We start from the raw sequence: 25562 nt of genomic DNA, 5'->3' as shown, positions 1-25562 counted from the left end.
TCTACAAAAAAAAAAGTCCAGCTAACATCACTTAACCTGTAATCCCAGCACTTTAGGAAGTAGAGGTGAGTGGATCGCTTGAACCCAGGAGTTTGAGACAAGTCTAGGCAACATGGCGAAACCCTGTCTCTATAAAAAACACAAAAATTAGTGCTGCATGGTGGCATGCACCTGTGGTCCCAGCTACTCAGGAGGCTGAGTTGGGAGGATCACCTGAGCTCAGAAAGCAGGGGTTGTAGTGAGCTGAGATCGTGCCACTGCACTCAAGCCTGGGTGACAGAGTGAGACCCTGTCTCAAAAATAAAATAAAATACAATAAAATAATAAATAAAATAAAATAAAAAATCATACTGAATGATGAGAAACTCAAAGCAGTTCCACTAAGATCAGGAACAAGGTAAGGATGTCCCCTCTCACCAGGTTTTTTAACATGACCCTAGCTAATACCGTAAGACAAGAAAAGGAAATAAAAGGTATAAAAATGGGAAAGAAAGAAAGAAAACTGGCTTTGTTCACAGAAGACATGATCATCTATGTATAAAATACAAATGATTCAACAAAAAACTGGAATTGATAAGCAATTACAGCAAGGTTGCAGGATACAAGGTTAATACGCAAAAGTCACTTTCTTATATACAAGCATTAAACAAGTGGAACTTGAAATTTAAAAATACATTACCATGTACATTAGTGCCACCAAAAATGAAATACGTAGGTATAAATCTAATAAAATATGTATGCAATCTATATGAGGAAAACTATAAAACTGATGAAACATATCAAAAAAGAACTAAATAAATGAAGAGACATTCCATATTCATGGATAGGAAGACTCAATATTGTCAAGATGTCAGTTCTTTCCAACTTAATGTATACATTCAATGTAATCCCAATCAAAATCAAAGCAAGTTATTCTGTAGCTATCAACAAATCAATTCTAAAGTTTCTATGGAGAGGTAAAAAATTCAGAATAGCCAACTAAATACGAAGGAGAAAGCAAAGTCAGAACACTGATGCTATCTGATTTCAAGACTTACTTTAAAGCTACAGTAACCAAAACAGTGTAGTATTGGTGAAAGACTAGATAATTAGATCAATGGGACAGAACAAAGAGTTCATAGACCCACATAAATACAGTCAATTGATCTTTGACATAATAGCACAGATAATACAATGGAGCCAAGATAGTCTTTTCAACAAATAGTGCTGAAAAAACTGGACACCCACATGCAATAAAATGAATGTAGACACAGACCTTACACCCTTCACAAAAATTAACTCCAAATGGATTACAGACCTAATTGTGAAACACGAAAGTCTAAAACTCAAAAAATAATATAGGAGTCTGGGCACAGTGGTTCACACCTGTAATCCCAGCACTTTGGGAGGCTGAAGTGGGAGGACTGCTTGAGGCCAAGAGTTCAAGACCAGCCTGGGCAACACAGCAAGACTCCATCTCTACTAAAAATCTAAAAATTAACTGGGTGTGGTAGTGTGCACCTGTCGCCCTAGCTACTCAGGAAGCTGAAGCAGGAGGATCACTTGAGCCCAGAGTTTAAAGCTGTAGTGAGCTAGGATCGCATTACTGGGTAATAGAAGCCTGGGTAGTAAAGCAAAACTCTAGCCTGGGGATTAGAGCAAGACTTTGTCTCTCAAACTAAATAAATAACAGGAGAAAACCTAGATGATACTGGGTATAGTGATGACTTTTTTGATACACCAATAGCACCATCCATGTAAGAAAAAAATAAGCTAGACTTGGTTAAAATTTAAAACTTCTACACTCCAAAAGACATTGTCAAGAGCATAAGCCAAGCCATAAACTGAGAAAACATTTGCAAAAGACACATCTGATAAAGTACTGTTATCTAAAATATACAAAGAACTTTTAAAACTCAACAATAAGAAAACAATCTGATTTTTTTTGAGACAAGGTCTGGATCTGTCACCCAGGCTGGAGTGCAGTGGCGTGATCAATGCTCACTACAGCCTCAACTTCCTGGGCTCAAGCATTTCTCCCACCTCAGCCTCCCAAGTAGCTGGGACCACGGGTACATTCCACCATGCCCAGCTAACTTTTTAAAAATTTTTTTGTAGAGACGGGGGTCTCACAAAGTTGCCCAGGCTGGTCTCAAACTCCTGGGCTCAAGCAATCATCTCACCTCAGTCTCTTAGAAGTGCTAGGATTATAGACGTCAGCTACCACACCCAACCAAACATCCAGTATTTAAAATTGGCCACTAGACACGGAAGATCATAGGAAAAGAATGCCTCATGTTTATCTCCAGTGCATTTTGCCTTTCTGTCAAAAATATCTTTCATGTCAAGAGTCTTCTGAATTAGTAACTGCTCTAATTTCACCTGGGAAGAGAGGGAGCAAGAGCAGCCAATACCTGAGACCCCGGACATTTTGGTCTTATTCCAAAAATCATGTCCTATCACAACAATGCAAAATATGAAAAATACACCAGATCATCTGTTACAAATTTTACAAATCAACAAAATCAATGATTCTAACAGTTTAGTAGAAAAGAAAATGGACTATACTTATTAGCTATATAAATTTACTAAATCTGAGTTTCGTTTTAAAATAAGGTTAATAACATATTTATCTAACCAGGCAACAATATATAAATTGTATATTTGTTAAATGTATAATTGTATATTTGATAGTATATAATAATTGGCACTCAATAAATGATGGTTAATCCAAAGAGATGCTTGTTGAATGAATAAATTGATGAATGAATGATTCAGTCTATATTGGTCTCACTATTCTACCTTAATGTTATTTAGCATAATATACCTTAGCTCTCCTGATCTCAAATCATGCTATTAATATTTAATACGTAGAAATTTGTTAAAATACCATATTGAAGAATATATTTTGGTACAGCTCAGTGCTCAGGTCTTTTTTATTTATTTATTTATTTTTGAGACGATGTCTCGCTCTGTCGCCAGGCTGGAGTGCAATGGTGCGATCTTGGCTCACTGCAACCTCCGCCTCCTAGGTTCAAGCGATTCTCCTGCCTCAGCCTCCTGAGTAGCTGGGACTACAGGTGCGCACCACCACGCCCAGCTAATTTTTGTATTTTTAGTAGACACGGGGTTTCACCATGTTGGCCAGGATGGTCTTGATCTCTTGACCTCGTGATCTGCCCGCCTCAGCCTCCCAAAGTGCTGGGATTACAGGTGTAAGCCACCACACCCAGCCCAGTTCTTGAACTCACTAATACATTACTTCCTATGATTTATAGCCTTGGAGAAAAGAACTACTACCAAGGTGGTAAGCAGCATCTTGTCTATGTAGCAGGTTTTATCACACTAGTCTTCATAATCTCATCCAAGATCAAGCCAGTCTCCACCCTCCCTAAGTTTTATCTATTTATATGTTTTTACTTGCAACTTGTTTTCCTTGCTACCAGCGATCTAAAAATAGCCCATTTAAACATATAAATGCAGAGTTACCAATCTTATCTAATTGTTTCACATGTACTAACCATATGGACACAAATGAAGATCAGTAGTTTAAAAGATCAGTAGTTTAAAAAGCTAAAAAGTAACACCAATAAAATCCTATTGGGGAGAAAAAGTTAATCTAAGGACTTTAGTTATTAATAATGTGTCAATATAAGCTCGTCAATTGTACTAAATGTACTACACTAATGCAAATGTTAATAGTTGAAAATAGGAGGGCTGGCAGGGCGCGGTGGCTCACACCTATAATCCCAGCACTTTGGGAGGCCGAGGCTGGCGGATCACCTGAGGTTAAGAGTTTGAGACCAGCCTGGACAACATCGCGAAACCCCATCTCTACTAAAAATACAAAAATTAGCAGTGGTAGCAAGCACCTATAATCCCAGCTACTTGGGAGGCTGAGACGGGAGAATTGCTTGAACCTGGAAGGCGGTGGTTGCAGTGAGCCGAGATCATGCCACTGCACTCCAGCCTGGGCGACAAAATGAGACTCTGCCTCAAAAAAAAAAAAAAAAAAATAGGAGGGTGATAAGCGGATACATGAGAGGTCTCTGTATTTTCACCTCAATCTTCTGTAAACCTAAAACTACTCAAATAAATAAAGCCTATTAATTTAAACATATATAGAAAATGTTAAAATCCCACAAATAAATGTTAATCTTCCATAATAGGAAGAAAAAAAAATCAAGGATAAAAGGTAAAAATATACAGATTAGAGAAAGAAAGTCTTCTACTAAGGAACTCAGCTCCTAAAGCAACAAAAACACCTCACGTAACCCATTTAAATATACACATTAAGGCCAGGATGCCTGTAATCCCAGCACTTTGGGAGGGTGAGGTGGGCAGATCACCTGAGGTCAGGAGTTTGAGACCAGCCTGGCCAACATGGCGAAACCCCATCTCTACTAAAAATACAAAAATTAGCTGGGCGTGATGGCGCACGCCTGTAATCCCAGCTACTTAAGAGGCTGAGGCACGAGAATTACTTGAACTGGGAGGCAGAGGTTGCAGTGAGCCAAGATTATGCCACTGCACTCAGGCCTGGGCGACAAAGCAAGACTTTGTCTCAATAAATAAACAAACAAACAAGCAAACAAACATGTGTATAGTTATCAATTTGCTAATTACTTCACATGTACTAATCATACAGATACAACTGGAAGGAATGAAGTTCCTTAAAAAGAAGATTTATTCATTATAGTTTTTTTAACTTAAAAATTAATAACAATAATTTACTTTTAATTAGGGAGAAATTGTAAAAACGTAAAGGAGAATGTGGGAGGCATGGCAGGTATCATCTTATACTAAGGAATTCAGTTAAGAAGCAACAAAAAGAACTCACCTAGCTACGTGAGTGGCCACAGTAACTACAGAGCCAGCTCTACTGAAAGCTGACAGTCTCTCCCTCAAAACACCCTGTAAGCCAATTTGATAATATATTTTCATTTTATAGATAAGGAAACAAAGAAAAAGGCTGCCAAAAATAACCAGCCCAAACAGGCATCAGAATCTCCTATAAATACACTATATCCAAAATAGTTCTTAAACTCAGGCCTTTTTTTCTCTAACAAGTCACTGTTAGTGTATTATTTTATTTTTTACAGCTCTGCCTCCACAATTTTAAAAACTTAAGATAGCATAGTTTGAGGAAAGTTTTCCTAATAGTAAAGAGTAGTCCTTTTGAAAGCTCCTAAAATTAGGAGGAAGAGGGGAACAAGTTTTTTGTTTTGTTTTGTTTTTTGCCTGCCTAACCACAAATGATTCAGTTAATATCAGAGCGTCAGTATCTCTGTAACCTACTGTGTATACCATCAAGAAAAAAAATGCAAGCCACAAAAATCGCCTAAAACGCATATTTGTGAGGACTAACAACTTATAGAACAGATATTTGCTGACCACATAAAGAAAACAGCAACCCGGTCTGTATTTTGGTCTTGACACTAAATTCATAATACAAAACTTCAGGCAGGCAGGAAGTAAATTTCAAGAACAATACGAAAACCACAGAACACAAATAATGAATGGAACTTGTAATCATATTTTCATACTTCCAGATTTTTACACACATAGAAAGGAGTGTTTTAAGGCAACTTTAACCTTTCCCCTTCAGCCTGATTTTCTAAAGGAAGATCAAACAAAAGCCGTTTGAACTCACATGTTCCTTCAGTTATGCAACACTGATTTAGACATTATACTTCAAAACTCTAGCCATTACTTCAGCATGCACCAATCCAAATATCATTCCAGTCCTTTGAAGCCGCCTTAATGGTATCTTCCATTTGCAACTAACACTTTGGTAGTCAAAAGATCTTACTCAGGGTAGATGTTAATGTAAAACCACTCAGACTACACTGACACACATGCCTGGAGGCAGACGAGAAGGTGTTCAGAAGTCAATGTAACACCATTATAGAGAGTGTCGGCCTAGCGGCTGTCATAAACACTTCATAATCACTCAGACATACAAACTGGATTCTCTTTATTATTTTATTACAAGCTGATAGGTGTTCAATTGAAAAGTGAAGAGAGAAAGCAGTGAAACAGATAAACCAATTTTGGTTCATCGCCTCTTTCCACTTTTAAAAGACTGAATTTGTTACATTTTAATGGTATTGTAAACCTATCTTGATTTAACCCATTGATTAAAGAAGATAGATTTGCAATAGATAATTAACCAAGGAGAAACTGTTTATATTAAATAGAAGTCTAAAAGTTTTTTCCATAAAATAGCTATCATATTAACTTGTAAGATTAACAAGATGATTTTTTTTAATGACTGACAACATCAATGTAAGCAGTGAGTGGAACAACTGTAACTCCCAGATACTGCAAATGGAAATATACAACAATACAGCCTATTTGGAAAACCCTTGGGCAATTTCTTTTTGTTTTGGAGGTGGGGGGGGCCACAATTTCTAATAGTTAAACATATGCCACCTACCCTGTGACTAAGCAATTTCACTAGGTATCTTAAAAAAAAAAAAAAAAAGAGTCCACATATCTACAAGAATGTTCACAGACACTTTATTCATTATAGGCAAAGGCCAGAAACACAAAGCCCATCAAAAAGAAAATAACTAAACAGATTATGGTATATTTAAATAGTGAAATAAAACACAATAATAAAAACAAACAAAAAATGCGAACTACCATGATATAGCAACAACACAGATTAATCTAAAAAGTATATTTAGCAAAAGAGAACAGATCCAAAAGAGTACATACTGTGTGCCCCTGTTTATATGAAGTTCAATGCATGCAAAACTAATATGGGGTCAGAATAGTGATTATCTTATCCTGGAAGGAGGAGAAATATTGACCGGAAAATTTTATGAGTACAAAAATGTTCTACATTTTCTCCCCAATGGTGGTTTCATGTACTTGTGTATACACACAAGCATGCTTACAGACATACATAAACACACATATATACAAACACATATACACAAGTAAAAATCACCGAAATATAGACCCGAGATTTGTGCATTTCAGAGTATGTATATTATCTTTATTTTTAAAAATATATTATCGGGTGTGGTGGCTCATGCCTGTAATCCCAGCACTTTGGGAGGCCGAGGTGGGCAGATCACTTGAGGTCAGGAGTTCCAGAACAGCCTGGGTAACATGGCGAAACCCCATCTCTACAAAAAAATAGAAAAATTAGCCAGGCATGGTGGCATGCACCTGTAGTCCCAGCTACCCAGGAGGCTGAGGTGGGAGGATCACTTGAGCCTAGAAGGCAGAGGCTACAGTGAGCCGAGATCGCACCACTGTACTCCAGCATGGCCAACAGAGCAAGACCCTGTGTCAAAAAAAAAAAAAAAGGAAAAAAGTATACCACCAAAAATGAATCCTACTGTAAGCTATGGACTGTGGGTAACAATAATATATCAATGTATGTTCATGGATTGTAACAATTTTACCACTGTGGTGCTGGGGGTGTTGACAGTTGGGGAGGTTGTGCACGATGTGGAGGCAGGAGGTATACGGGACCTCCGTATACTTTCTACTCAATTTTGCCGTGAACCTAAAACTGCCCTTAAAAATAAAGTCTGTTTTTTCCTTTCCTGTCAGGCGAGAGCTTTGCGAGGCGAGAGTCTCAGATGCCATTTCTCGTTTTCATCACATAGACAGAACAGCCCTGCTGCAAAGATGGTCAACGTACCTAAAACCCGAAGAACCTTCTGTAAGAAGTGTGGCAAGCATCAGCCTCACAAAGTGACACAGTATAAGAGCAAGGATTCCTTGTATGCCCAGGGAAAGAGGCGCTATGATCGGAAGCAGAGTGGCTATGGTGGGCAGAGAAGGCGAATTTTCCTGAAGAAGGCTAAGACCACAAAGAAGACTGTGCTAAGGCCAGAATGTGTTGAGCCTAACTGCAGATCCAAGAGGATGCTGGTCATTCGGAGATGTAAGCATTTTGAACCGGGAGGAGATAAGAAGAGAAAGGGCCAAGAGATCCAGTTCTAAACTTTGGGATATGTTTTTTTTAATTTTGAAGTGAAAATGTTGAAGCCATAGAAAAATTACCTGAGAGAAAATAAATACAGTGATATGTTTAAAAAATAAATAATTTTTTTTAAAGTCTGTTTTTTAAAAGGTATCTGTTAAAGAACTTCACCTAGTTAAATATAGCCCTTAATTTTTTCAAGTGTAAAGTAAGACTAACACTAACTAGTAAAATTGACAGGATAATAAATAATATATGCAATATGCCTAAAACAATGTATGGTGCATTCTGAATATTCCAGTTATAACAATTTTTTTTCATATTCTATGAAATTTTACTAGGCAGCACAAGTGTTAAAACTCCTCCCTCTTGGCCAGTAGCAGTGGCTCACGCCTGTAATTCCAGCACTCTGGGAGGCCGAGGCAGGCGGATCACGAGGTCAGGAGATCAAGACCATCCTAGCTAACATGGTGAAACCCCATGTCTACTAAAAATACAAAAAATTAGCCTGGCGTGGTGGCGGGCATCTGTAGTCCCAGCTACTCGGGAGGCTGAGGCAGGAGAATGGCGTGAACCTGCGAGGCGGAGCTTGCAGTGAGCTGAGATCGCACCACTGCACTCCAGCCTGGGCAACAGAGTGAGACTCTGTCTCAAAAAAAAAAAAAAAAATTCCTCCCTCTGGCTGGGCGCGGTGGCTCACGCCTATAATCCCAGCACTTTGGGAGGCCAAGGCGGGCAGATCACCTGAGGTCAGGAGTTCGAGACCAGCCTGACCAACATGGAGAAGCCCTGTCTCCACTAAAAATACAAAATTAGCCAAGAGTGGTGGTGCATGCCTGTAATCCCAGCTACTCGGGAGGCTAAGGCAGGAGAATCACTTGAACTCGGGAGGTGGAGGCTGCAGTGAGCCGAGATCGTGCCACTGCACTCCAGCCTGGGCAACAGAGTGAGACTCTGTCTCAAAAAAAAAAAAAGAAAAAAAAAATCCTCCCTCTGGCCGGGAGCGGTGGCTCACGCCTGTAATCCCAGCACTTTGGGAGGCCAAGGCAGTCTTATCACCTGAGGTCAGGAGTTCGAGACCAGCCTGACCAACATGGAGAAACCCTGTCTCCACTAAAAGTACAAAATTAGCCAAGTGTGGTGGTGCATGCCTGTAATCCCAGCTACTCGGGAGGCTGAGGCAGGAGAATCGCTTGAACTCAGGAGGTGGAGGCTGCAGTGAGCCAAGATCACACCATTGCACTCCAGGCTGGGCAACAAGAGCGAAACTCCGTCTCAAAAACAACAACAATGACAACAACAACAAAACTCCCTCAGGTCTGATCCTGGATTAAAAAACAAAAAGAAAAAAAAAACCCTCCCTCAGGCATCCTGTCATTCTTTGGGGGCTCTACAGCACTGTATTCATACCTCTATCCTAATACTGATCACACAGACCAAGGTTTTTCAACCTCAGCACTACTGATGTTTTGGACTGAACAATTCTTTGTTCGAGGAGTCTGTCCTGTATATTATAGGATGTGTAGCAGTATCTCTGGCTTCTACCTACCACATGCCAGCAGCAATCCCCAATCATGACAATGAAAAAAAATAGCCAAATGGCCCCTTGGAGAACAAAATCACTCCTGGTTGGGAACCACTGACACAGACTGCAAATATTTAGTGATATTTCCCCCAAGTAGGAAATTATCTCCTCAAGACAATGCTCACATCTTACTTTATTTGTATCTCGTAATACTTGACATAGACCCGAACATTTCAGTGTGGCTGAATGGAAAGATTATGGTACTATTCTAATAAAAATATAGATGTTAGCAAGAAGGGCTAGAGTGGAAATAAAATAGATTTAAAGCAAAGAGCAAGAAATTGGGAAGTTTATTTTGGGACTTTCTCAGATTGAGTTTCTAGCATATTTAGAATTCAAAAGCAGACAATTAAACCAATGAAAAAATAGAGTATAAGAATTACTACACATCTATGGTATTATTCCAATTAATTGGGTAAAGAATGGTCTTTTCAGGAAATGGTGCTGAATCAATTGAGTATCATTATTCTAAAAATAGAGATAAATAAGAAATAAGGCTTAGGCAGATGGACTGCTTTGGGCCAGGAGTTCAAGGCCAGCCTGCGTAACATAATGAGAGCCCCTCTCTACAAAAAAAACTTCTTTTAAGTAGCTGGGCATGGTGGCACATGCTTATAGTACTAGTTGCTCAGGAGTCTGAGGCAGGAAGATCACCTGAGCCCAGGACTTGGAGGCTGCAGTGAGCTATAATGGCACCACTGCACTCCAGCCTGGGCAACAGAATGAGACTCTGTCTCTACAAAAAAGGAAATGAAACAAAAAAGAAATAACCCTGACCCCATCTCATACCACACATATACAAAGCTGTTTTTTTTTTTTTAATGAATCTTAAACCTAAAGGTAAAAACAACAACCCACTAAAAGAAAATGATTTTTTTTTTTTTTAGAGGAAGTCTCACTCTGTTGTCAGGCTAGAGTGCAGTGGCAATCTTGGCTCACTGCAACCTCCCACTCCTGGATTCAAGCAATTCTCCTGCCTCAGCCTCCCAAGTAGCTGGGCTTACAGGTGCATTCCACCACACCCGGCTAATTTTTGTATTTTTAGTAGAGACGGGGTTTCACCGTGTTGGCCAAGATGGTCTCGAACTCCTGACCTCAGGTGATAAGACCGCCTCCGCCTCCCAAAGTGCTGGGATTACGGGCGTGAGCCACCGCATCCGGCCTTTTTTTTTTTTTTTTTTTTTTTTTTTTGAGACAGTCTCGCTCTGTCACCCAGGCTGGAGTGCAGTGGCGCGATCTCAGCTCACTGCAACCTGTGCCTCCCGGGTTCAAGCAATTCCCACGCCTCAGCTACCCAAGCAGCTGGAATTACAGGCACACACCATCATGCCCAGCTAATTTTTGTATTTTCAGTAGCGAACTGTTTCACCATGTTGGCCAGGCTAGTCTTGAACTCCTGACCTCAAGGGGCCCGCCTGCCTTGGCCTCTCAAAGTGCTGGGATTACAGTCATGAGCCACCACACCCAGCCTAGAAGAATATTTGCATATCCTTAGAGTAAACAAAGATACAAAAATAATAATAGAGTAAAAGATAAAAAATCGGAACCAGATTTTTTTCATCAAAAGAAAATTTTAAGAAAGTGAAAAAGTAGGCCGGGCACGGTGGCTCACGCCTGTAATCTCAGCACTTTGGGAGGCCGAGGCAGGTGGATCACAAGATCAGGAGTTCAAGACCAGCCTGGCCAATATGGTGAAACCCCGTCTCTACTAAAAATACAAAAAAAATTGGCCAGGCATGGTGGCGGGTGCCTGTAGTCCTAGCTACTCAGAAGGCTGAGGCAGAAGAATCACTTGAACCTGGGAGGCAGAGGTTGCAATGAGCCGAGATCGCACCACTGCACTCCAGCCTGGGCAACAGAGCGAGACTTCATCTCAAAAAAAAAAAAAAAAAAGAAAAAGAAAGAAAGTGAAAAAGTAACAATAGCTATAAAGTAGACTATTGGGACAATGGATGAAATTTGAATATGAACAATAGTTTCCACAATACTACTGCATCAAATTTAAATGTCCTGGGCTTGATGACAGTGCTATGGCTATATATTTATTTGTAGGAAATCATACTAAATAATTTATGAAAACAGGCAAGGCACAATGAATGGCTCATGTCTGTAATCCTAGCACTTTGGGAGGCCGAGGTGGCTGGATCACTTGAGGCCAGGAGTTTCAGAAGAGCCTGGCCAACATGCCAAAACCCCGTCTCTACTAAAAATACAAAAAATTACCTCGGCGTGGTGGTGCATGCCTGTAGTCCCAGCTACTCAGGAGGCTGAGGCAGGAGAATTGCTTGAACTCGGGAGGCAGAGGTTGCAGTGGGCGAGATCACGCCACTGCACTCCAGCCTGGGCGACAGAGCAAGACTCCATCTCAAAAATAGTAATAATAATTTATGGAAATTATGGTTCAGAAAATATATGCATAGATACAGAGACTGAAAGAATGACAAAGCAAATAAGGCAAAATCCGTAATTGGTGAATCTCCACAATGAGCAACAGGAATACCTTATATACATTATAAAATTTTCTGGAAGTTTGAAATTTATTGCAAAATAAAAAGCATTTTTTGAAATAGGGTCTTGCTGTGTCCTGTGTCGCCCAGGCTGGAGGGCAGTAACGTGATCATAGCTCACCACAGCCTTGATCTCCTAGACTCAAGTGATCCTCTCCCCTCAACCTCCTGAGTTGCTGGAACCACAGGCACATGCCACATTTTTGGTCAAGACACGGTCTATGTTGCCCAGGGTGGTCTCAAACTTCTAATCTCAAAGGATCCTCCCACCTCCTCCCAAAGTGCCAGGATTACAGGCATGAGCCACTGTGCCCAGCCTAAAAAGCATTTTTTTTTTTTTTTTTGAGACAGAGTCTCGCTCTGTCACCAGGCTGGAGTGCAGTGGCACAATCTCGGCTCACTGCAACCTCCACCTCCCGGGTTCAAGTGATTCTCCTGCCTCAGCCTCCAAAATAGCTGGGACTACAGGTGCCCGCCACCATGCCTGCCTACTTTTTGTATTTTTAATAGAGACGGGGTTTCACCATGTTGGCCAGGATGGTCTTGATCTCTTGACGTCGTGATCTACCCACCTCAGCCTCCCCAAGTGCTGGGATTACAGGCATGAGCTACCGCACCCAGCCCCCTAAAAAGCATTTTTAAAACCTCACAGAAGATATCAACACATCCGCAACAGAATGGCCAAAATCAAAAAGACTGACAATACCAAGTGCTGCTGAGGATGCAGGACAAACAGAACTTCCACATAATTCTGGTGAGAGTACAAAGTTGGCAAAAACACTTTTGAAAACTATTTGGCAGTACCTACTGAAGGTAAACATGTACTTATCCTATGACACAATAAATCTACTCCTAGGTCAACACCCAAGACAAATGAGTGTTTACGTACACCAAAAATTACCATTTTTTGTTTACGTCCATGAAAAATTACCATATATAAGAATTTTCAGAGCAACTTTATTAATAATACTCAAAAACTGGGAACAAAAATGTCTATCAGTCATATAATGGATTTTTCAAAATTTATTGTATTCATATGATAGATACAACACAGCAAAATTAATGTTACACACAATAGCATAAAAACAAATCTTACAGTCATAATGTTAAGAGACAAGCCAGAACATAAGAGCATACCTTTTAAATCTATGACCATATTTCTTAGACATTCAAGAATGGAAAAAAAGAATCTATGGTGATAGAAGTCAGAATAGCAGAATAATGGTTACTTGGAGGTGGAAAGAGGGTAGTACTGCCAAGGAAGTGGCACAAGGGATTCTTTTGAGGTACTGGAAATGTTCTAGATCTTAATCCAGGATGATGGTTAGAAGGTTATATATATATATATATATTTTCAGTCTGTACACTTAAGATTTGTGCATTTTACTGTATGTATATTCAATAACATTTATCAGAAAAAAATTGCATTCCACAGACTTATAAATCAGCTTAGGTCCAAATAATATATTGTTTTAGAGTAGAAAATCATCAAAAAGATCTCAAGTAAGAAAGAGTCCAACTTACAATGATAAATTTCAAACTCACAGTAATGTCTACTGCCTATGTCAAATCAACAAGAGTCACGCCACTATTCGCACACAGGGAAAAATTAAGTTTCAGATGCAAGAGTTCTCTGGAGTGATACTTTAAGAAACATACTACAGGAACAGATATTTTAATCCACCAATATGGTTAAATTCCAGAAATTACTTCAGTATTACTCTTCATTTCTGCTTTTATTCATCCATAACAACCAATGTCCTCCCACTGTAGATGTCTAAGGATCCACCTATTCTCTTTCCAGGAAGAAGAGAATGCACCAAACAAAATAAGGTCCTATTCTCAACAAAGGCAATTTTTTTTCACTGGACTTCATCCATATTCAACCTCTCTCTGCTTGCCAGTGTACCCAAATCACTAACTTTATATTACTCCCAAATGAAACCCATAAAAACTGTTTCCTGGCTAACAATCTTAACATGGCAAGGTCTATTGGCACCCAACCTCTAATAAATAGTAGACTAATTGGCATTTACCTCAAGAATGCCCTTGCATATTTGCTCTAAAGCTTTTAGTGTATAAAAACTACACAAAAAGCTTTAGGGCAAAAATTTCCTTTCAAGGAGCAGCTGCACTTTTCTTAGCTCAATGTGGTAGCGACACCTAGTGTTAGGTCATTGAAGTACCGCATATACACAGCTCCAAGAAAACACTACAAATACTAACTTTTGAAAAGAAAATACAGTCATCTCTCTGTATTCACGTGGGGTTGGTTCCAGAATCCCTGTGGACACCAAAACCTCCAATGCTTAAGTCCCTTTTATAAAATGGCATGGTATCTGCACATAACCTATGCATATAAAACCTATGCACATCCTCCTATATACTTTAAATCATCTCTAAATTACTTACAATACCTAATACAATGTGCTATGTAAATAGCTATACTGTCATTTTTATTTGTGTTATTTTTTATTGTTGAATTATTTTTTACTTTTTTCCCAAATATTTTCTATCCATATTGACTGAATCCACGTATTCAGAATCCATGGATATCCAGGGCCAACTGTACACTGTTTCACACAATACAACTGCCATATTTTAGGTGATGTAATAAATATATTCTCCATTTTTTAAGAAAAAAATAAGCATTTCAAAAGAAGATAAGACGCTGGGCGCAGTGGCTCATGCCTGTAATCCCAGCACTGTGGGAGGCCAAGGCAGGAGGATCACTTGAGCTCAAGAGTTCAAGATCAGACTGGGCAAGATGGCAAAACCCCATCTCTACAAAAATATATATATATACAAAAATCAGTTGGGCATGGTGGTGCACACCTGTGGTCCCAGCTACTCGGGAGGCTGAGGTGAGGGAATCGCTTGAGCCCAGGAGGTTGAAGCCGTGATTGCACCACTGCACTCCAGCCTGGGTGACAGAGCAAGACTATGTCTCAAAAAGAAAAGAAAAGAAGAGAAAACTAAGTTGCCATTTAAACAGATAGCAAAAAGTATGCGAAAATATCAGAAGACTTTTACCACTGAAACTTTAAGTGAGAACCCTTTATTACTTATAAGACAATATGCTATACAATTTTTGCTTTACATGATTTTTAACATAGTGTAAGTCTAATAATCAAATTCTATTTCTGCTAAAATGATGCCATCTTTCATACTAAGCAGCACCGGTCCCCAGGTCAAGACTCTGGAAACATCTTTAACTTTCTTCTCTTCTAAACGTCTAACCACTTATCATGGTTTTTGGTAATCCTCTCACAACAACAAACTTAGTTCAGGCTCTCAACATCTAACATTCAGACAGTGTTGAAATTCACTCCTAACTAGCCTTATAACCTTTTCTTTTCTCCTGCTATTCATCCCACTGCAACCACAAAATCAATATTACAGACAGCTTTTGAAATGTATGTTACCAAAAGATTCTCAACGAGTCCAAATTATTATGGCTGAAAGAATAAGTTCAACTCCTCATCCTGCAATTCAAATCTCCTCCTTGAAAATTCTGTATCTTATTCTCATGACTACAAAGAATGTATAATGCTAAAATGAATGTTAATAATCACAGAAATGTTATTTGTGTGAAATAAAATAATACATGATTGCATGTCTAAACATACTCATCAAAAACTCCTTCTCCAACTGGATGTCTTGATGATAGTGTTTTTCAAACTGTTTGTCATAAAAGACGAATTATTTTTTGATTTTTCTAAAAGTTGGCACAAATGATACTTCTGTAAACTATATACATATGTTTGGATAGTGTGCACTGGCAAATACTGTAGGTTTTGAAAGGCTTACTCTCATTTTCTGCACTTTACCTTTTTGCTGCCAATAACAAATGATTCGCCATCACCAGTTTATGGACCAGCAACAGTCTACGGTTCACACATTTAAAACCAAACTCACTACCTTTCCACCCAAATCTGCTCTTCACATACCTTTCTTATTTTTAAAAGTGATATTACCTCTATTCAAAAATCCTCCAATGGCTTCTACAACTAAGTTTGTTTGTTTGTTTGTTTGTTTGAGACAGAGTCTCGCTCTGTTGCCCAGGCTGGAGTGCAATGGCGCGATCTTGGCTCACTGCAAACTCCACCTCCTGGGATCACGCCATTCTCCTGCTTCAGCCTCCCAAGTAGCTGGGACTACAGGCGCCTGTCACCACGCCTGGCTAACTTTTTTGTATTTTTTGTATTTTTAGTAGAGACTGCGTTTCACCATGTTAGCCAGGATGGTCTCGATCTCCTGGCCTCGTGATCCGCCCACCTCGGCCTCCCAAAGTGCTGAGATTACAGGCGTGAGCCACAGCACCCAGCCTACAACTAAATTTTTTAATGGGCAAAAAAATTATACAAATAATTGCTAAAATATATACAAATGGCCAAGAAACATGAAAAAGTACTCCACATTATTAGTCATCAGGGAAATGGTAATGCTAAATGAATCCTCAAGGTATCACCTACCAAAATAGCTAAAATTTAAAAGATCACAAAAATTCACCAGGCATGGTGGCATGTGCCAGTAATCCCAACTACTCAGGAGGCTGAGGCATGAGAATCAACTGAACCCATGAGGTAGAGGCTGCAGTGAGCAAAGATCGCATCACTGCCCTCCAGCCTGGGCAATAGAGCAAGACTCTGTCTAAAAAAATTTAAAAACTAACCAAATATTGAACTCTAGTTAATTATATGCATGCAAAAGTAGTTAGGGGAAAGCATGTTGATGTTTGCATTTCCTCTGAAATGCAATGAATAAGATGGATGTGAGACAAAGTACAGTAGGCAGCTGTGTGAACCCCTTCTGGTTCTGAGGGTTGCCTGAAAAAAAAACTGGAAAAAAAAAAGTATAGTAAAATTTTAAGGGTATATTCTAGTTGAGGGGTCCCCCAATCCCTGGGCCAGGTACTGGTTACGAACCAGGCCTCACAGCAGGAGGTGAGAAGCAGGCAAGCAAAAGCGAAGCTTCAACTGTATTTACAGCTGCTCTCCATTGCGCACATTACTGCCTAAGCTCTGCCTCTTGTCAGGTCAGCAGCAGCATTAGATTATCATAGGCGTGCGAACCCTAACGTGAACTGTGCATGTGAAGTGTCTAGATTGTGTGCTCCTTATGAGAATCTAATGTCTGATGATCTGTCACTGCTTCCCATCACCCACAGATGGGACCATCTAGCTGTGGGAAAGCAAGCTCAGGGCTCCCACTGATTCTACATTATGGTGAGTTGTATAATTATTTCATTATATATTACAATGCAATTATAATAGAAATAAAGTGAACAATAAATTTACTGTGCTTGAATCATACTGAAACTATCCCCACCCTGTGGAAAAACTGTCTTCCACAAAACCGGTCCCTGGTGCCAAAAAGGTTGGGGACTGCTGCTCTAGATGGCGGGTATAAGTAATTTCACCGTAAAAGTCCAACTTTGCTCTATATTTGAAATTTTAGATGTCCTTACAAGGGCGAAAACAAAGCCCTAGCCAACTGCCAACTCTTGGACAAAATCTCTTATTCTTTGCTTTGCTCTCCTAACTCCAGCTAAACTGCCTCCTTGCTGTTCTTAAATATAAGAAACATATTCTGCCGGGCATGGTGGCTCACGCCTGTAATCCCAGCACTTTGGGAGGCCCGGGAAGGTGGATCACTTGAGGTCAGGGGTTCAAGACCAGCCTGGACAACATGGCGAAACCCCGTCTCTACTAAAAATACAAAAAGTACCCAGGCATGGTGGTGCATCCTTGTAGTCCCAGCTACTAGGGAGGCTGAGGCAGGAGAATCGCTTGAACCTGGGAGGCAGAGGTTGCAGTGAGCCAAAACTACGCCACTGCACTCCAGCCTGGGTGACACAGAGAGACTCTGTCTCACAAAAAAAAAAAGAAGAAGAAGAAAAGAAAAAGAAAGAAACATATTCTGCACCACAGAGTGTTTGTACTGGCTTGGAGTGTTCCTCCCTCAAATACCCATATGGATAACTTCACACCACTATGTCACTGGGTCTTTGAGAGGCTTTCCCAGACCGTCGTATATAAAAGAGCAACCCACAGCTACAACAACCACCCTATCTATCACCATCTAACATGATACATATTTATTATCTATCCTCCCCACCTACCAGAATGGAAATTCCACAAAGAGAATGACTTTGTTTTGTTCAGTGTTGTCCCAGCACCTTCAACACAGTCTGGCATGTAATAGACAATTAATAAATCTTTGCTGAGTGAAAGAATTAATAAATATATGGGGTAAGTATAACTGACATGGCTGGAAAAGAATGTAATTTGGAAAATCTATTAGGAGCCTTACTTTTATTGATCTCTCCAAATTATATGACCATAAAGATATTTATCTCAATATTATTATTCTTTTTTTTTTTTTTGAGAGGGTCTTGCTCTGTCACCCAGGCTGGCGTGCAGTGGCGCACAGGTCACTGCAGCCTTGACCTCCTAGGTTCAACTGATCCCCCTGTTTCAGCCCTAATTTTTGTGGTTTTGGTGAGATGGGGTCTCACCCAAGCTGCTCTTAAACTCCTGGCCTCAAGCGATACACCACCCTCAGCCTCCCAAAGTGTTGGGAGTATAGGCGTGAGCCACCGTGCCCAGCTACAATGCTCTTTAAAGAGAAAAAATTTAAGAAATCTAAATCAATTTCTAACTATGGAGAAAAGAACGCTTTCATCTCAGAGCCTCTGTTTAGTGTTTATTGTTCCAGTCTTACCCTAAGTATTTTTTAGCTTATATGTCACTTCCTTGTCCTAACATGTCATGCTTTTTTTCATATTACAACTTAAGTTGTATATCCATTTATTTTTATTTAAATCTCTCTCTCCAACTAGCTCCATGACAGCAAAGACCACATCTATTGTGCTTACCCCTGTATATCCCAGACATGTGCTGAATAAATGAACACCGTTTAAATCTTCATAGTTCGTGGCTGGGCGCGGTGGCTCACGCCTGTAATCCCAGCACTTTGGGAGGCCGAGGCGGGCATAGCACAAGGTCAGGAGCTCGAGACCAGCTTGACCAACACGGTGAAACCCCGTCTCTACTAAAAATATAAAAATTAGCTGGGCGTGGTGGCGCATGCCCGTAATTCAAGCTACTCAGGAGGCTGAGGCAGGAGAATTGCTTGAAACTGGGAGGCAGAGGCTGCAGTGAGCCGAGATCATGCCACTGCACTCCAGCCTGGGTGACAGAGCGAGACTCCATCTCAAAAAAATAAAATAAAATAAAAAATAACTTCATAGTTCATGGCACCAATCAATCTAACACTGGGAGAAAAAAAACTTCAAGAAGTATGATATTTTGAGGTGGGGTGTGGTGGCTCACACCTGTAATCCCAGCACTTTGGGAGGCTGAGGCAGGCAGATCACTTGAGGTTAGGAGTTCAAGACTGGCCAATATGGTGAAACCCCATCTCTACTAAAAATACAAAAATTAACTGGGCATGGGGCGTGCACCTGTAATCCCAGCTACTCATGAGGCTGAGGCAGGAGAATCGCTTGAACCCAGGAGGCGGAGGTTGCAGTGAGCTGAGATTGCGCCACTGCACTCTAGCCTGAGTGTCACAGAGAGACTCCATCTCAAAATAAAAAATAAATAAGAAGTATGATATTTTGAAATAATTGAAATAAATACTAAAATGACAATAACTAGTAGATTTGAAAGAGTGACGAAAGAAAGAGTATACATGTTGGGAGGTCTAGGCAGGCAGATCACTTGAAGTCAGGAGTTTGAAACCAGCCTGGCCAACATGGTGAAACCCCGTCTCTACCAAAAAATACAAAACAATTAGCCGAGTGTGGTGGCGCACACCTGTAATCCCAGTTACTTGGGAGGCTGAGGCAGGAGAACTACTTGAACCCCGGAGGTGGAGGCTGCAGTGAGCCAGGATCATGCCACTGCACTCCAGTCTGAGCCACAGAGCAAGACTCTGTCTCAAAAAAAAAAAAAAGAGTACAGAACTTCATTTGTTTCATATTTGAATCTCACAAAACTATTTGGTTTTTAAAATATATACAAAGATAATTTTGATTTTTTTAATTAAGAATTTTAAGCAAGAAAGCCTATATTTACCTCACCAAAAAAGAGTCAATAACATTGTTAGGGATGGTTGAGAAAAGGGGTTGTTTATCTGGAACGCCCACATAACAATCATTCTATGTTACATCTGGTGTGTTGAAAGAAGGGCTCTGACAGCTCAGGAAAGGTAGGAAAGCTGGTGTCATGTACAAAGCAGTAGCGATTGGGCAGTAAACTACTGCACAGTTCTGCTTTTGAGCTGACTCTAATTAATAATATTCCTAGACATCATCTAAGTTCCATTCACATCTACACACTTCGATAGACAATTTTTTAAAATGTTTAACCAGGATATGCTTATTTTCTTAACCTGAGACTCCCAGGTGGGACAGTTTTGTCTTTTTGAGACAGAGTCTCACTCTGTCACCCAGGCAAGAGTACCGTGGTGCAATCTCAGCTCACTGCAACCTCCGCCTCCTGGGTTCAAGCAATTCTCCTGCCTCAGCCTCCCAAGTAGCTGGGATTACAGGTGGCCACCACCATTTTTGTATTTTTAGTAGAGACAGAGTTTCACCATGTTGGCTAAGGATGGTCTCAAACTCTTGACCTCAAGTAACTTGCTTGCCTTGGCCTCCAAAGTGCTGGGATTACAGACATGAGCCACCGCGGGACAGTTATATTAAACTCAACAAGAGGGAGTCCTGAGCATATACTAGAAGCAAAAACTAAGCTAAGGTTTGGACAGGGGTTGATTTTCTGCCCACCTAAACTTACTCAAAAGCAAATACATGGCCAGGCATGATGGCTTACATCTGTAATCCCAGTGGTTTGGGAGGCCACGGCAGGAGGACTGCCTGAGGCCAAGAGTTCAAGACCAATCTGGGCGACATAGTGAGATTTCATCTCTATTTTTAAAAAGCAGGCCAGGCACGGTAGCTCACGCCTGTAATCCCAGCACTTTGGGAGGCCAAGGCAGGTGGATCACTTGAGGTCAGGAGTTCGAAACCAGCCTGGCCAACATGGTGAAACCCCATCTCTACTAAAAAAAATACAAAAATTAGCCTGGCATGGTGGCTCACACCTGTAGTTCCAGCTACTCAGGAGGCTGAGACACGAAAATCACTTGAATCCAGGAGGCAGAGGTTGCAGTGAGCCGAGATCACCCCTGTGCACTCCAGCCTGGGCAATAGTGTGAGACTCAGTCTCAAAAACAAACAAACAAACAAAAAAAGCAAATGCAAATGCAATTGTCCATCAGCATCTGTGGGGGATTGGTTCCACAAACCACCCATGAATACCAAAGTCCATCATGCTCAAGTCCTTTACATAAAATGGCATAGTATTTGCATATAACCTTTACACATTCTCTCATATACTTTAAGTCATCTCTTAATTACCTATAATACCTAGTACAATGTAAATGCTATGTAAATAATTGTTATACTGCATTGTTTAGGAAATAATGACAAGAAAGAAAACTCTATATGTGTTCAGTACAGACACAACCATCCTTTTTTTTAATTCCAAATATTTTCAATCCACAGTTGGTTGAATCTGCAGATGCGCAACACACGTATATAGAGGGCCAATCGTATGAATTACAGACTATAAAGATCCATGAGAGTCATTTTTTTCTAGGTCGGCCAACATAGGCTCCCCACTGTCTAGCATATATGCTCATGTAATGAATAATGGTTATAAGTTTCAGAAGGGTTCTGACAGAGTAATGGCTAACAAAGTAAAACGTAAAAGATAATTATGAGTATTTGAAGGTACATCCTAATCTTCTACAAATGAAAACACTGGGGCTCAGAAAACGATATTCCAAATTCTGGCATTTTGGCATGCTGAGCATTTTGAGCTAAAGGAAATTAAAAGGCCTCAGAAGTCCTCAGAACCAAGGACTTTCTGGTGTTCTCCTGCTTCTCCCTCACAAGCACAAGGAGGGACTCTCTCAAGTTCCCTTTCCTGAAGCTCTTCTAGAAGGAACACAATTGCCTCCCTCTCCCCTTTCTGAAACTTCTTCAACCAGAGAAGATTAATCTCAAATTGCAGGAAGGAAAACCAAGAAATGACACCACACCTAGACAGACTTTGTCACAGGCTATCATCTCTGCTCAGGTCCCACTTCCCAAGTGAATCACTTAGAAACAATTTTCTGCTCTTTGGGCCCATTCAACTTTCCTGAGAATGATTTACTAACTCTCAAAACTGACGACATTCCTCCATCTCCTTCTCCCCTACAAAGAGAGCACTATGTAAGCTTCAGCCATTTGGCCCTTCTTTGAGTCTCATATTTTATGTGGCTCTCATGCATGTGTATGCTTTTTCTCCCGTTAATCTATTGTCAATTTATTTCAGAGGGAGAGGGGATAATTCCCTTCACCTCTACAAAAACTAAACCTAAACTACAAAACTACTCACATGTCATATCTTTAGCAATCACATTTGAAAAGTGATGAAGTATAGCTCTTAGATCATGGGCTTTGAATTTGAATTCAGACAGAACTAGGTTTCAATTCTAGTTCCACCTCTTAAAAGCAGTGTGACCTTACCACCTGTAAAACAAGGTAACTTCTACATTAGATGAGATAATATGTATATAAACCTCTTTGACCATAATGAGAGCTCAATGAAACATAAGAAGCTTATTTTCCCAGATTGTCTTTTTTTTTTTTTCCTTCCCGAGACAAGGTCTCACTCTGTCACCCAGGCTGGAGTGCAGTGGCATAATCATGGCTCACTGCAGCCTCAACTTCCCAGGCTCAGGCAATCCCCCTGCCTCATCCTCCCGAGTAGCTGGAACCACAGGCGCATGCCACTACGCCTGGTTAATTTTTAAAAATTTTTTGTAGAGACAAGATCTCACTATGTGTTTTTGTTTTTGTTTTGTTTTGAGACAGAGTCTCACTCTGTCACCCAGGCTGGAGTGCAGTGGCGCAATCTTGGCTCACTGTAACCACCGCCTCCCGGGTTCAAGCGATTCTCCTGCCTCAGCCTCCAGAGTAGCTGGGACTACAGACATGTGCCATCACGCCCAGCTAATTTTTTTTTTTATTTTTAGTAGAGATGGGGTTTCACCATGTTGGTCAGGCTGGTCTCGAATTCCTGACCTCAAATGATCTGCCTGCCTTGGCCTCCCAAAGTACTGGGATTACAGGCATGAGCCACCGCACCCGGCTGGTCTCACTGTGCTGCCCAGGTTAGTCTCAAACTGCTGACCTCAAGTGATCCTCCTGCCTCAGCCTCCCAAAGTGCTGGGATTACAAGCGTCAGCCTCTACACCAGGCCCTAATTCATGAAATAGTGGTACTACAACAATATACACTTGGCCAAAGAAAATTCCATCAAAAAAAAATTATTCAAGTCTCTCAAAATATAATCTAGGCATAAGGAGAAATAAAGACCTTAATTACTCAAAGATAAACAGAAATTAACTTTAAACTATTAAAATTAATATCCCCAATTATAACCAAAACAAGTGGGCAGTTAAAACAACCTGAATACCACCAAAGGAATGTGTTCAATCCAGTCAACACCCCTAATCACACAGGCTCAACCCTCTTGTTAAAGGTATAACTTCCTCTTTGTCTTCAGTACTGTCAACAAACAGCATAATGAAGCAAAATGTAGTCTCTATTAATAAGAAAAAGTTACATTTACAAAACCCTTTTGTTTTATCACAACCTAGAAATATTTCTCTCCGTAAGAAAAAAAAACACTGCCAAATTTTAAGTACTTTCTCCACGCCTTTGGAACAATACCAAAATTACAAAGAACATTGAGGGACCTTGAAAAATGTCAACTACACTTCCCAAAAGTCAAAAGAAAAAGAATACTTCTAATTTCATGACATACCAGCACGATTCTTCTATCTCCACAAAGTAAAGCTAAGTTAAAAAAAAAAAAATCCCACATCTTAGATACTTAATAATATGATAATTATAAGAATAGAATTGGCCAGGCACAGTGGCTCATGCCTGTAATGCCCACACTTTAGGAGGCCAAGTAGGAGGATCACTGGAGCCCAGGAGTTCGAGACCAGCCTGGGCAACACAGTAGGACCCTGTCTCCATTAAAGTGTTAAAAATTAACTGGGTGTGGGGGCACGTGCCTGTAGTCCCAGCTACTCCAGAGGCTGATGTGGGAGGATCGCTTGAGTCCAGGAGGTGGAGGATAGAGTGAATTACAATCATGCCACTGCCCTCGAGCCTGGGTGACAAAGTGAGACCCTGTTTCAAAAAAAAAAAAAAAAGAACAGAATGGAACACCAAACTTCATCAGAAGTGACTTATCAAAAAATAAACATTTTTTTAACTTAAAAAATGTTGGCCAGGCACAGTGGCTCACACCTGTAATCCCAGCACTTTGGGAGGCCAAGGCGGGCGGATCACGAGGTCAGCAGATCAAGATCATCCTGGCTAACATGGTGAAACCCCGTCTGTACTAAAAATACAAAAAATTAGCCAGGCGTGGTGGCGGGCGCCTATAGTCCCAGCTACTTGAGAGGCTGAGGCAGGAGAATGGCGTTAACCCGGGAGGCAGAGCTTGCAGTGAGCCGAGATTGCGCCACTGCACTCCAGCCTGGGCAACAGAGTGAAACTCTGTCTCAAAAAAAAAAAAAAAAAAAAAGTTAAAGAATTGAAAGGTGAATGTGCTTGTTCCTTAGTAATTCTTAGACTACTGAGGTCAAATTCTGTACTTGAGAATATCCTGACTTCCATTAAATCTGAGGTAATACATGTTTGCTTATACATCATTCAAGGAGCAACAATATCACCCAAAAGAAAAAGAGAAAAAAATTCTGGCTGAAACACACATACACACATACTCATGGGGCTTCAAACAAGTTTCCTGAATACAATTATTAAAGGTACAAATTCAACTTCTACTGGCCCAGAGCCTCCGACTGCAAAAGAATCACACAACAGAAGTCCTGTCATCTCAGCTGGGCGCAGTGGCTCATGCCTGTAATCCCAGCATTTTGGGAGGCCAAGGTGGGAGGACTGCTTTAGCCCAGGACTTCAAGACCATCCTGAGCAATACAGCCAGACCCCATCTCAATTAAAAATAATAAGCCCACTCATCTACTGGAAGATAATTATTTAGATTATGCCAAATAATGAAATATAAGTGAAATAAGCCAAAATATGCAGTATTTACTACATCTCAACAAATGCACTGCTCCCATGCCTCTTCTTCATTTAGGACATTTTAAGTTTGGTCACCCAAAAAAGGCACATGTAGGAGTCCAAATGCAAAATAAGACCAATATTATGCAATGTAAAACATATATCAAAATTACAAATGCACTTAGCCTTTGACTCAGTAACTCCATAGAAAGGAATTTATCCTATAAAGATACACAGATATATGCTGGGTGCAGTGGCTCACGCTTGTAATCCCAACACTTTGGGAGGCTGAGGCAGATGGATCACCTGAGGTCAGGAGTTTGAGACCAGCCTGGCCAACATGGCAAAACCCATCTCTACTAAAAGTACAAAAATTACCTG

General features: G+C 40.4%; 2 protein-coding genes across 11 annotated transcripts in view; one reads left to right on the top strand and one right to left on the bottom strand.

The window, feature by feature from the left end:
- BCAS3 (BCAS3 microtubule associated cell migration factor) overlaps nucleotides 1-25562 on the bottom strand; it is a 717859-nt gene that overhangs the window by 660146 nt on the left and 32151 nt on the right. The window lies entirely within an intron of this gene.
- On the top strand, nucleotides 6889-11729 carry LOC100968926 (large ribosomal subunit protein eL42-like). The gene has a single exon (XM_063599312.1). The coding sequence runs from the start codon at nucleotides 7324-7326 to the stop codon at nucleotides 7945-7947; it is 624 nt and encodes a 207-aa protein (XP_063455382.1). The 5' UTR covers nucleotides 6889-7323; the 3' UTR covers nucleotides 7948-11729.

Source organism: Pan paniscus, chromosome 19 (genome assembly GCF_029289425.2).
Source record: "Pan paniscus chromosome 19, NHGRI_mPanPan1-v2.0_pri, whole genome shotgun sequence".
NCBI lineage: Eukaryota > Metazoa > Chordata > Mammalia > Primates > Hominidae > Pan > Pan paniscus.
This window is presented reverse-complemented; position numbering and strand designations above follow the sequence as displayed.

Coding starts and splice junctions, on each gene's coding strand:
- LOC100968926 (XM_063599312.1), top strand. CDS start 7,324: ATGAATCCTACTGTAAGCTATGGACTGTGGGTAACAATAATATATCAA.